At 48.5% G+C, this 13,972-nt stretch overlaps 1 protein-coding gene across 2 annotated transcripts in view; it reads right to left on the bottom strand.

The window, feature by feature from the left end:
• Window positions 1-13,972, bottom strand: part of SMARCC1 (SWI/SNF related, matrix associated, actin dependent regulator of chromatin subfamily c member 1) — a 164,456-nt gene that overhangs the window by 70,358 nt on the left and 80,126 nt on the right. For both annotated transcript variants that reach the window (XM_026652045.2, XM_026652046.2), the window contains 2 exons: window positions 9,503-9,761; window positions 8,553-8,714 (listed from right to left, as the gene is read on the bottom strand). In XM_026652045.2, the coding sequence (XP_026507830.1) occupies window positions 8,553-8,714; window positions 9,503-9,761 (421 nt within the window). The remainder of the gene's footprint in view (window positions 1-8,552; window positions 8,715-9,502; window positions 9,762-13,972) is intronic.

Here is a 13,972-nt window from a genome sequence, read left to right as displayed (position 1 = left end):
TACGTACTTTTTAAAAATAAGAATCATACATGGTACACATATACCTACTTCAGCTACGGAAATGAGACCTGGAGAGGTAGGTGTTAAGTGTACTATTGTGCTCCTAGTTCCTATGAACCCACCTCAAAAAACCACCACACAATTTTGTACTCTCTGCTCATGTCTGGAGTAACGGGGGATACCGTAGGTAAGGCCTGAGGTGTTCTGGCAGAGCTTGAGGCAAAGCTTGCACACTATCCAGATTACACTATGCTCAGCTTTATCTGGTACGAGACATGCTTCACTGGCACAAACCCTAAATTCACTCACAAATTATTTGTGGTAGGATGAACAAGACACCAGCCAACCAATGCTGAACAGAGATTTTGAGATATTAAAAATTTACTGACAAACATTAACAGTGCTGCCCAATCTTTACTGAATGTTTAAAGATTAAAATCTTTTTGCATTTTAGTGGGTATATAGCAGAGTCCCTGCAGGCACTCTGCAGTAAACCAAATGGAAGAAATAAGAGCAGCTATGCTGCAGGGTCTAAGGAACTAAATAGAAAACTAAGTTATACAACTTAAATCCCATTCTTAAATAGAGAATGGGATTTAAAGAGAAGTTAGTTTTTAGTGGAAAGGGGATTCAAACAGGGATTTTCCATGTATTCTAGGAGGTTGAAACAGCCGCACAGCTTCTACACATTTGTGCTATAGAGGACAATTTTTGTAGCATGAATAATCATAGCCTAAAATATTAGCCTTATATGCCAGAGTATCTACTGAAGTAACTCAATAAGCAAATGCGTCCGCACATTAGAAACTCAGCTCAACTGTGACAGTTACAACTAGGGTTTTCAAAAATCTAAGAATGGCCCAAACTATGCCACACAAAAGCACCACTAGCCAATACGCATTGTCCATGTGCAGTTCAGGTCTAATGAAACAATGTTTTTTCATCATTACTGTTGTCTAACTCTGTACCCAGAACACAATCAGGCAGGAAGTCATGAAAACAGAGTGGAAATGAAGAAAAAACATTATGTAATGATCCCCCCCACCCCCCAGCAGGGTTGTTCTGTACTTACATTTTGACAAAGTCATACAATCCAGTTGGTTTTATCATAACTTCCAAAGAGATGGAAGGCATTATGTCTCATCTGGTCTGAACCAACCTTACTACCAGTGGGGTCAATGCAGAATTGTTCCCTCTGGAATATTTAATTGTTTTGCTTAGTCTGCTTTTATATCTCCCAAGAGATGGGGTTTTCATTTTGAGTCTTGTAAATAGGAACATATGAAGTGACATTCTGGATCTGAACCAAAGTCCATCTTGTCCAGTATCGAAGGCTTCAGAGGTAGGTGTGAGAACTCTGCAGTAGGCAGATGTGGGATAATCTACCCCCTAGACTAGGTTTCATCCCAACTGCTGATAGACATTGGCTTAAACCCTGAAACATGCAATTTAATATTCCTTCCTAAATGGTTAGAATTTATTATGACAACTCTGGATATTCTAATTACCTATATAAGTGCCCAATCCCTTCTGAACCTTGCTAAGTTCTTGGCCTCAACAACTTCCTGTGACAATGAGTTACAGTTTAACTACGTGTTGTGTGAAAAGGAATTTCTTTATCAGTTCTCAATATCCCACCTTTTAGTTTCACTCAGTGTCCTCTTGTTCTTGTTTTATGAGAATGGGAGAACAGAAGCTCCCAATCTATCTTTTGTAGACCATCCATTATGCAAGACGGTTACTCACCGTTGTAACTGTTGTTCTTCGAGATGTGTTGCTCATATCCATTCCAGTTAGGTGTGTGCGCGCCGCGTGCACGATCGTCGGAAGATTTTTACCCTAGCAACACCCGGTGGGTCGGCTGTGGAGCCCCCTAGAGTGGCGCCGTTATGGCGCTGGATATATACCCCAGCCGACCCAGCGCCCCCTCAGTTCCTTCTTGCCGGCTACTCCGACAGTGGGGAAGGGGGGCGGGTTTGGAATGGATATGAGCAACACATCTCGAAGAACAACAGTTACAACGGTGAGTAACCGTCTTTTCTTCTTCGAGTGCTTGCTCATATCCATTCCAGTTAGGTGACTCCCAAGCCCCACCTAGGTGGCGGGGTCGGAGTGAGACATTGCTGTGTGCAGAACCGCTGACCCGAAAGCAGCGTCGTCTCTGGATTGTTGCACCAGCGCATAGTGAGTAGCAAATGTGTGGACCGATGACCACACTGCAGCTCTACAAATGTCCTGGATCGGTACTTGAGCCAGGAAGGCAGTCGAGGAGGCCTGGGCCCTCGTGGAATGAGCGGTGAGGCGTGGCGTCGGTACACCGGCCAGGTCGTAGCAAGCACGAATGCAGGACGTGATCCAAGTGGATAGGCACTGAGAAGAGACCGGTGAGCCTTTCATCCGGTCGGCCACCGCAACGAAGAGTTGCGTCGTCTTCCTAAATGGCTTTGTACGGTCAATATAGAAAGCCAGGGCCCTGCGTACGTCCAAAGAGTGTAAACGCTGGTCTTGACGAGTAGCGTGCGGTTTCGAATGGAAGACCGGGAGGAAAATATCCTGGTTCACGTGGAAAGGTGACACCACCTTTGGCAGAAAGGCAGGATGGGGGCGAAGCTGCACCTTGTCCTTGTGGAACACCGTGTAAGGGGGCTCGGATGTCAGCGCCCTGAGTTCCGAGACGCGTCGTGCTGAGGTGATGGCTACCAGGAAGGCTGTCTTCCAAGATAAGTACAGGAGCGAGCAGGTAGCCAAAGGTTCAAACGGAGGCCCTGTGAGCCTGGAGAGGACGAGGTTGAGGTCCCACGTTGGAACCGGCTGTCGCTGCTGTGGGTACAGCCGGTCTAAGCCCTTGAGGAATCTAACGACCATCGGGTTCGAGAAGACCGAGGACGTGAGTTCCCCTGGGTGGAAAGCGGAAATAGCGGCGAGGTGAACCCTAATTGAGGATGTTGCCAAGCCTTGCTGTCTGAGGGACAGGAGGTATTCCAGTATCAAGGGGATAGGAGCCTGCGAGGGAGACGTAGCTCGTTGCTCACACCAGCAGGAGAACCTCTTCCACTTGGCTAAATACGTGGTCCGCGTAGAGGGCTTTCTACTTCCCAGCAGGACCTGTTGGACGGCCTGCGAGCATTGCCGCTCTGAGCGACTCAACCATGAAGCATCCACGCCGTGAGGTGGAGCGACTGCAGGTCGGGGTGACACAGCCGGCCGTGGTCCTGAGAGATGAGATCCCGACTCAAGGGGAGCGTGATCGGCCTCTGTACTGACAGCTCTAGAAGTGTGGTGTACCAGTGCTGTCTCGGCCAAGCGGGAGCGACCAGAATTACCCGTGCATGGTCCCTGCGGATCTTGAGCAGCACCCTGTGGACCAGCGGGAATGGGGGAAAGGCGTAGAACAGATGGTCTTTCCATGCCATGAGGAAGGCGTCCGACCGAGAGCCCGGGGCTCGTCCGTGTAGGGAGCAGAATGCCTGGCACTTCCTGTTGGCCCGAGATGCGAACAGGTCGATCTGGGGAAACCCCCACCTCTGGAAAACGGAATAGATGATGTCCGGGCGAATCGACCACTCGTGCGTTTGGAAGGACCTGCTGAGACGGTCTGCCAGCGTATTCTGGACTCCAGGCAGGAATGACGCCGTGAGATGTATCGAGTGGGCGATGCAAAAGTCCCACAGGCGAATGGCCTCTTGGCATAGGGGAGATGAGCGGGCTCCGCCTTGCTTGTTGATGTAAAACATGGCCGTGGTGTTGTCGGTGAGAATCAGCACGCAACGGCCCTGTAGGAAGTTGAGGAAAGCCTGGCAAGCCAGGCGCACTGCCATCAGCTCTCGGACGTTGATGTGCAGGGCTAGTTGGGACGCCGACCACAGGCCTTGGGTATGATGCTCCCCCAGGTGAGCGCCCCATCCTAGAGATGAAGCGTCCGTAACTAGGTGGAGGGAGGGCTGTGGGGCGTGAAAGGGTACTCCTGCACAGACCGCAGTGCGATCCGTCCACCATGTGAGGGAGGCCAAGACTGCGGTCGGAACCGTGACCACTACGCTCAGGTCGTCTCGATGAGGACGGTAAACCGATGACACCCAAGTCTGCAATGGGCGAAGTCGCAGTCTGGCGTGCCTGGTTACGTAGGTGCACGAGGCCATGTGGCCCAAGAGGGCAAGGCATGTCCTTACGGTGGTAGTTGGAAAGGCCCTGAGTCCTTGAATGGCGCTTGAAATGGTGTGAAAGCGGCTGTCTGGCAGGATGGCTCGGGCATGTCTGGAGTCCAGGATTGCTCCAATGAACTCTATTCTTTGAGTTGGTACTAGAGTGGACTTCTCTCTGTTGAGTAGAATGCCCAGCTCGTGGAAAGTGCGTGTCACTATGTGGACATGGGCCTGCACTTGGTCTCTGGTGCGGCCGCGTACCAGCCAGTCGTCCAAGTACGGGAACAGCTGTATCCCTTGTCGACGAAGGAAGGCCGCGACGACTGCCAGACACTTTGTGAACACCCTGGGAGCCGAGGACAAGCCGAAGGGAAGGACTGCGAATTGGTAGTGCACCCTGTTTACTACAAATCGCAGGAAGCGCCTGTGAGGCGGATAAATCGCTATGTGGAAATAAGCGTCCTTCATGTCGAGGGCGGCGAACCAGTCTCCAGGATCCAGTGAAGGGATGATGGTCCCCAATGATACCATGCGGAACTTCAACTTTACTATGAATTTGTTGAGCCCGCGCAAGTCTAAGATGGGCCTTAGACCCCCTTTTGACTTGGGTATCAGGAAGTAGCGGGAGTAAAACCCCCTGCCCCTTAGCTCCGATGGAACCTCCTCTATGGCCCCCATAGCGAGGAGCCCAAAAACCTCCTGTGTAAGGAGTTGCTCGTGAGAAGGGTCCCTGAAGAGGGACGGGGAGGGGGAGTGGGAGGGGGGGGGCGAGGAAAACTGGAGGCCGTATCCCCTTTCCACCGTGCGAAGGACCCAACGGTCCGAGGTTATACGGGACCAAGCACGGTGGAAGCGGGAGAGGCGGTCCCGGAAAGGGGGAGTCGGATCCTGGGTACCGGTCGTGGTGCCGTCCTCGACCGCACCTTCAAAAGGCTTGTCTAGGCCCTGAAGGTGGCCTAGACTGGCCCTGGTTCTGACCGGGTTGAGGGCCGGTCGACCTTCTCCTACCACCTCGACCCCGCCTCCTAGCAAAGTCCTGTCTTGGACGAGGCGGGGGAGGGTAGAACCGCTGAGGCTGCGGCCTGAAGGGCCTGCGCTGAGGCCCTGGGACATGCATCCCCAGGGAGCGCATCATTGTCCGGGAGTCTTTGAGGTTTTGGAGCCTCGAGTCTGTTTTCTCCGAAAAGAGGCCCTGGCCCTCAAACGGTAGATCCTGCAGGGTCTGCTGCAGTTCCGGAGGCAAGCCCGACACCTGGAGCCAGGAGATTCGGCGCATTGCTATCCCCGACGCCAGGGTCCTAGCGGCCGAGTCCGCTATATCGAGGGACGCCTGTAGGGAGGTGCATGCCACCCGCTTGCCCTCCTCTACCAGGGCCCCAAACTCGTCCCTCGAGTCCTGGGGAACCAGTTCTTTAAATTTCCCCATCGAGGACCACATATTGAAGCCGTAGCGGCTCAGTAGCGCCTGCTGGTTCGCTGCCCGCAATTGCAGTCCGCCAGCCGAATACACCTTGCGTCCGAACAAATCGAAGCGCTTAGCGTCCTTCGATTTGGGCGCAGCGGCCTGCTGGCCATGGCGCTCCCGTGCATTCACTGAGGAAACCACCAGTGAGCACGGTTGGGGGTGAATGTACAGATACTCATGATCCTTTGATGGGACAAAGTATTTTCTCTCAACCCCTCTGGCCGTGGGTGGAATAGAGGCCGGGGTCTGCCAGATAGTAGTGGCGTTGGCCTGGATGGTGCGGACCAGCGGTAATGCCACCCTGGATGGAGCATCCGCTGAGATGATCTGCACTATCGGGTCATGGACCTCCGCAACCTCCTCCACCTGGAGGTCCAGATTGCGAGCCATGCGCCGCAGTAGGTCCTGGTGGGCCCGAAGGTCTATCGGGGGCGGCCCGATGGACGACGTGCCCGCTACGGCCTCATCAGGAGAGGACGAGGAAGATGCCCCCGGTGGCAAGGGGTCCAATGGTTGGTCCTGCTCCAGGTGCTCCTGGTGTTGGGCATCTCCTGCCCCCTGGTCAGGGGCCTCTGCAGGTGCGGGCACTGGAGCCTCCACGTCCCTTGGAGGAGGGCGGGAGATGGTAGACTCCGGGGCCCTGGTGTCCGAACGGCCAGAGCGGGAAGCCGACAGGGGAGCTCCCTGAGCTTGGTGGTAGGCCCAAGGAGTCCAAAAGGACCAATGCGCAGGCCCTTGCATCGGGTCCTCGGTCTCCTGCAGGTGGCCGGGCTCCACCGTCTCAGATGACCGGGACGCCGATCTCGACGGCCACGGCGGTGCCGAACCCGATGCCGTCGGCACCGGATGGTACGGTGCCGATCGGTGCCGACCGTAAGGGGACCTGTCCCTGCGTTGTTCCGGCGAACGGTGCCGGGACCTGGACCGGTGCCGATAGTCCCTCCGGTGCCGGGATCCCGATCTGGAACGTGACGACGATCTGGAGGAGGCGTGGTACCGGGAGCGGCCTCTCGAGCCCGAGCGGCGCTCATACCGGTGCCGGGAGCTGCGCCTCGACCCCGATCGGTGCCGGTCGTCACGGCGGTGCCGGGATGTTGAACGGCGCCGCGAGGAAGATCTGGGCCGCGAGTACGACCGGTGCCGAGGTGACCCTCGGCGCCGGGACTCCGAGCGGCGTCGGGACCTGCTTCGGGATCTGGAGCGGTGCCGAGAGACTCGTGCTGGCGACGGTGGGCGCACCAGGGCAGGCTTGCCTCTGGACTGCAGCACGCGTGGAGCCACCGGTGCCGGGAGTTGCGACGGCGCCGGCTCCGTGAGGGCGATCAGGTCTCTCGCCGTGGCAAAGGTCTCCGGGGTGGAAGGGAGACAAGGTTCCACCACCAGCCTTGGTGGTGAAACAGTCCGCACCGGACTCAACGGCCTCGGTGCCGGAGTCGACGGTGTGGCCGCCTGTCTTTGGCGGTCCAGCTGCGGACGCGGCTCTACCCCCGGCACCGGGGGAGCCTGTATCTTCGCGGCAGCAGCGTCCCGTGTCTTAGCGGTCTTCTTATGGCCCGGCGAAATGGATCGGTGCCGAGGCTCTTTGGGCGGGCGCGGTGCCGACGTCGGTCGGTGCCGGACAGTCTTTTCTGCCGCACCGGTCGGGCCCGCCGGGGCGCTGCGCACCGAAGCGCTCGGTGCCGGGACAGGGCGCGCCGAGGGAGGATCCGGACTCAGCGCCGCCTCCATGAGGAGCTGTCGGAGCCTAAAGTCCCGCTCCTTCCTTGTCCTCGGCTTGAAGGCCTTGCAGATAGGGCACTTATCTGCTGGATGAGTCTCTCCCAGGCACTTCAAGCAGGAGCTATGCGGGTCGCTAGTTGGCATGTGCTTCCCGCAGGACGCGCACGGCTTAAAGCCAGGAGCCTTGGGCATGGGCCCGGCTGCGCGCCGGGGGGAAAAGGGGAAAAACACCCCCTAAACCCCCGATAACAACTTATAACTATATATATATACACTATAACTAACTACTAACTAACTTGAACAACTATCTATATAACTAGATACAACAAGAGCAAAGAGAAGCTAGGGAGTGTGGAGATCAGCTAAGCCGCGCTCCACAGTTCCAACGACCGTCAGGGGCGGTAAGAAGGAACTGAGGGGGCGCTGGGTCGGCTGGGGTATATATCCAGCGCCATAACGGCGCCACTCTAGGGGGCTCCACAGCCGACCCACCGGGTGTTGCTAGGGTAAAAATCTTCCGACGATCGTGCACGCGGCGCGCACACACCTAACTGGAATGGATATGAGCAAGCACTCGAAGAAGAATATATACTTTTATCCGGTCTCCTTTTATTTCTTACAATTGTGCATATCAGTTACTGTGTCAATAAAGTATTGTTTGCTCTAACACACAACAACAACCACCAATGAGTCATGTCTGCTACCTGTTACTTACACTTTTATATAAATGCTTAAGATTTTTCCATCAGCAAAAACTGAAAACTTTCTATATTAAAATATTAGCAATAGAAATAAATGGGCGACATTTACAATGTAGTCCAAGTTCCCTGCAGGAAAGCTGTATATTATAAAAATGTTTATATTCAAAAGACTCTAAATGCTATTGAACACTAACTTCTAATTTTGCTAATGACAAATGTGTCCTACCTTTAGCTTCAACATTTCGGGAATTGTTAACACAAAACTGATTTATGATAAGCCATATGCAAGACTTATTGCTGACAATTATTTGTTCTATAATTGTCTAGGTCGCTTTCTGACCTAAAAGTGACAGAAGAAGTGAGGGTGGGACCAAAGAAGAGAGAGATGGTATACTAAAGACTAACAGATTCAGGTTTTTACTGTATTCTATTATAGAAAATATATATGCTTGTTTCTCGCTGAAAAAAAGTACTAAAGATAAACCTGATCTGCAAAAATTTCTGCATTCAAAACGTATGACCTACCAAGCTTCTCTGGCTCATCTGGACCTGTTCCAGCAATGCAGCTGCTCTCTAGTCCATATGTTGGATCCACCTTCCCAGAGGTTCTTGCTGCCTCCTGCACTTTCTTGACATGGGCTTCAACTAGTTCCAATGGTACCTCCTCTCGGACCCGAGAAAATTCCTCTGTTAAAGAATTAAAGAGAAAATATTATGATGTCTGCACGTCACATGTCAAAAATAATCATTTTTCACAGACTCACATATAAATAAATACAATGACAAGGTGAATTTTCTATGTGTTCTGAAGTTCCTCCTCACTTATAACACAAGGAAGCTCATTTCCTCCCTTAAATGTGGTAGTTAGCAGTAGTTAGAGTTAACATCTCTTCCAAACTATACAAATGCAAACTAGCACATTTATTCTATCTACAGAAAATAAGATAACCGGTTACTGAGTATGCAAGAACTATTCTATCCAATCACAATTACGTAACATAACCAGGAAAGCAACAAGTTAAAATTAATAGAACCAAAATCGACAGCTAGGATCTTTGTTTATCTTTTTTGTACAAGATTCCAAATAAGTGATTTAACACTGTAGCAGTATTTGTTAATGTAATGTACATTTAAACAAAATGATGACAAAAAGTAATCATGGGCACTTATGTAGTGCTTTACAAACCAATTAATAGTTCATAGAATCATAGAAGTGTAGGACTGGAAGGGACCTCAATACGTCATCTAGTCTAGCATTAGTAAAATGCAAAACAGACAATAACCATACTGGTAACTCCTCCCTGAGTAATTTTATAGATATTTGCTTCTGTTTTCAACTTATGTTAGCTGCGTTTTGAAGGAACACTAAAGATAGCAGCTGATCTTTCTAAAGCTCAGGGAAGCCAGCAACCAAGCACAAAATTACACTATGTCAGACAAAATCATAAGGAAAGATAGCCATAGTGACCCCATACCTAAAGCAGCTTTAGCTGCAGCTGATGCCACCCGAGGATCTACCACAGATGCCAAAAAAGCAACAGTGCTCATCACTGGGTTTCCAGACTGGCTGAAAGGTACAGGCTGGTAAGCCAATGGGCCTAAGGATGCATCAGAGTTCTCCAGATAAGGGTCCTCTATGGGAAGTCTCAGAAAGTGGAGAATACATTCATCCTGGGTGCGACTCCCAACGTGCTCAGAGACTTTATTCCAGTCATCTTTGTACATCTCCAGAGCCTGCAACAGAGGAAGAGGAAGGGTAAGAATTGTTTTGTAAATAATGCTATGTATACACAAGTTTTTTTGTTCTCACCACCATCCATTCTGGTGACAAACAGAACAGTGAATCAAAAAAGGGGAACTATGTGAAAGGGAGTATATAAACATTGATTTTTCATAAACACTTGTTTAGACAGTTGAGGGCCTCTCACAAACACCAAGTTGAATTTATAGGCTACGGGAACCGGTAAACAGTATAATTCTGGTCTTTTATTCTGTGCTCAAACACACAAGTCTGATTCTCTGTTTGCTAATTACCATCTCAAAAACTTGAAAGACTTTACAGAACAATTGTTTAATTTGTGAGTCAACACAACCTATAATGAGACTATCTAAACACAAGAACATTTGCAACAGACTACAGCAAAGGGGAGTGAAAGAAATGGAAGTTATTGTTAATATTTCTGAAGAAGAATTCTCTCTCATGTTAAAGGGACATCATGAACTTGAAACCTCGTTAATTAAAACAAAATTAAGTAGTTTCATGTACTCCTATCAATTTTTTGGTTTGACACATCTTATTTTCTTAACTTTAAAAGTGTTTCCCTTTCCTTGTTGCTGTGTGAAAGACTAACACAAACAGGGGAAACTGATCGACTATAGAGGGGAATAGAGTGTTGCTTACACCAAACATATTAGTTTCATTGTTCCCTTTTCCCTCCCAGACCTACACCCTCCATGACGTTTCTCCTCATGTTCTCTCTCATCATATGCTAAAATTATAAGCCGTTTGGAGTAGGGTCTGTCTTATTTTATGTGTGCACAGAGCTAGCACAATGGGGCCTGGCCCTGAACCTTATTGGTGCTACTACAATGTAAACAATTGACTGTACACAAAGTGCTGTCAGCTGCACAAAGCAAAACATGAAAAGATGAGAAAATGATTCTTTCCCCCATAATCTTAGTTACAATCTACTAAAAAGGTAGGTAAAAGTTTTCAAACAGGAGTTTGATTTTTAAATTGATGGAGTCCTTGTAAGTTTTCAGACTAACAAAACACTGTTAATGCAAATAATTTTGGCAGCATGGAGAAGGATACCAGTGATACAACCATGAAATGAGCTATAAAGATAAGTCTAATTTTTCTCAACAGCCTAGAAATAAGACTACAGAACATTCTTGATCACTGGCAACTAGACAGAATCCATGAGTTGTAAGGTGAGGATCTTGGTGTATCAGAAGCAACAGATTGTCAATGTGGCTATATTTACAGAGCACCATCTATTACACTATAAATGGTAAGGAAAATCCTGCGTTCAGGATTGAAGTATTAGAATGTAGTGTAGAGAGATTATTAAATCCCTTAATCTTTGGTAAGAGCAGAGGTATTTGAACCACATTAAATAAGTCTACTTTGTGGACAAGATCTCCTGCATCTGAAATAATTTATCAGAATCCCAAGTGATGGGGACTAGACACTGGACCACTGATGTACCAACTTTCCTAGACCTTGGTCCAGTTATACAACAGCAAGTCCTTGAAGAAGTGGAGGAAATTCAAATGACGACATGCGATTCGGATTCCCGCCAGTTGTGGATAGCCAAAAAGGCAAAAAGTTCCTTGGGCAAAATGAAATTGCCTTCCTTTACAGAAAAGTCAGCTATCTGCCTTAAAGCATTCTATTATCTGATCACTACCTAAGATGTTGATCACTGTCACCAAATTTAGAGAAGCCGGGGAACAGCCATCTCCCAACTACACCTGCTTCTGCCAATATCCAACACTCTTCCCAATTGGGTGTTTAACCCATAAGAACAGCCCTACTGGGTCAGACCAAAGGTCCAACCCTAGGATATGGTACAGAAGCTGCACTGACGGAAGATTTCCTCCTGGCCACCACATGCACAAAACTAAGATCCATACTAAGATTCCTTGGTCATCTCTCATCAGCTTTCAACACAGCTGATTATGAGATGCTGCTGGACCACCTTAACTTTGCAGTGGTGAGCGCTAATGTTATGAGTTGATTCAGATCCTTCCTCTGAGTGATTTCACTGATCCCTCATTTTCACATCTAGAACCCTCAACTGTGGAGTATTACAAGACTCTGTCCTCTATTCCATCACACTGAATGCATATTTAAAATCACTAGGGAAGGCAGTGAGAAAATACAGCCTCACTTATCAACAGCATACAGATGTCACCCAGTTCTACCTATTCTCCTCCCAGCATGTCCCAGTGCCTAAATGGTGGGTCAGCATCTGAATGAAAAGCACCAGGAGAAGATAAACCCAGACATGATGGAAACAATGCTGGTGGAAGATGGAAGTATTCTGAAGATCCAGTCAAATTTGTCACCAATCTGAAATGAGGGATCTGTCCTCCATTCATCAAAATAGTTTGCAGCCTATTGATCCTCCTAGTTCCTTCTTTCACTGCTACTGGATTCACAAATAGTGGTATCTACCAGACCATCTTCTTCCATCTTTAACAGGCCACAAGTCAACAACTTACCCAAATGGATATCAATTTAGGCACAGTATTCCAATCCTTTTGTAACCTGCATGATGGACTACTGAAATATACTGTACCTGGAAACTAGTGCCTTGAAAAAAAGCTTCAACTAGCCCTAAATGCAGTAACCTATCTTCCAAACAGATAGATGTGAGCCCTTCACCTGATCCTGTGGATATTACACTCCTCACAAACTTATCACAAGTTCTTATTTAAGGTTCTTGGTAGAGCCCTCAGACTGGGCTCAGACTACCTCAGCATTGACCACTCTCTCTACATCCATGACTTCCCATGACAGTTACATTACTCAAAAGACTCGATTACACCCATTACAAAGATGAAAGTCTAGAGCAAGAGAAATCAGCAGCCCAGCGGCTTTTAAACTGCCTGCCACAAGACATTCAAACTACCAGAAATGTCTTCACCTTCAGGACAACATGCAAGATTTTCTGGTTTACATTCCTCCCTCCCCCATAAAAGAAAGATTTACACAACCTTTCTGCACATGCAGGGAAGAAGAGAGACCCAAAAGGTAGATCAACTTTAAAATAGACTACTTGACTTACCGATTTCTACAAGGTACTTTGATAGCATGCGGATGGGTGCATCAAATGTTTAGATATAATGTTCTCTTGTGAGAGCTCCAAGACACACAAGTGCAAAAAGTAAAAAGATATTGGAAGTTTTAACACAGTTGTCAAGGACTAAATGGACCAGAGACCGAACTATACTTTCACCCTCTGAGGCAGTTACTCCAATTTAGGACTAAGGCGAGGGAAGCTTGTACAAGTGTTGAATATGCTGTAACTTGTCCTGTGGGTAAGGAGGACATCAGTCTCCAGGACTATAAATATAGCACCTTTCACTAGCACTATACATACATTTTTTTAAATCTAAGAAGTCTAGAATGAATTGCTTTCCAGACTGGAGTCTTGCCCTCATAAGCCTGTAAGGAAGTGTTTTCGCAGCTGCAATAGCCTCAGCTATAATTGTTTTCATCAAAGCCATGGTCATCTTCTGTCACAAGACACTTTGGGCTGTCAAGAATGCTGAGTCAGCAAGGAAAAATACAAGCTGAGGAGCACTTTGGAAGATGTGAAAAGAGACTAGCCAGATGGATAGCTGAGCTGAAAATTGAAATGTGACAGATTCGTTGTGCATTGATCAACTTGAAGAAATACATCCACACCAGGTGGTGACCAGATATTTGTCATTCTGGAGGTCTCTTTACCAAAGATTGGTTGGTGCCCGATATTTCGCTCTGCGGGCTTTTTTTTTTTTGCGCTCCGCTGGCGGACGCCCCCCAATGTGTCCTGATATTTTCTTCCTCTCATCTGGACACCCTACCCACACCAGGTGGCCTAAGGTCTTGTTTTGTATGATTATTTATAAGTGGTTTAGTTTTGCCTTGTTGAAACGTTTGAATCAGTTTCTCTTGCAGAGTTTAAAACTAGTGTAGCTCGACGTAGTAAAGAGATCTCCAGAATGACCTCAGTCCACTGCTGTACCCTCCACCCAAAGTGTAGGAAGCAGGATTAGGTGGGCAAATGCAACACAAACGAAATTCCTATTTAATACTTCAGAGGAGAGCAAATGTTCTCTGTCACTATAACTTAAGAAGCCAGAAAGGGAAGGGCAACATGAATTATGAAAATGTCCAAGACCATAAACTAAGCAATCAGTACCGAAAGCTAAGGTTCTTTTAAAAGATACCA

Source organism: Terrapene carolina, unplaced genomic scaffold (assembly GCF_002925995.2).
Source record: "Terrapene carolina triunguis isolate 2854851 unplaced genomic scaffold, T_m_triunguis-2.0 Scaffold111, whole genome shotgun sequence".
NCBI lineage: Eukaryota > Metazoa > Chordata > Testudines > Emydidae > Terrapene > Terrapene triunguis.
Note: the sequence above shows the minus strand (reverse complement) of the source record. Positions and strands in the feature narration are given on the sequence as shown.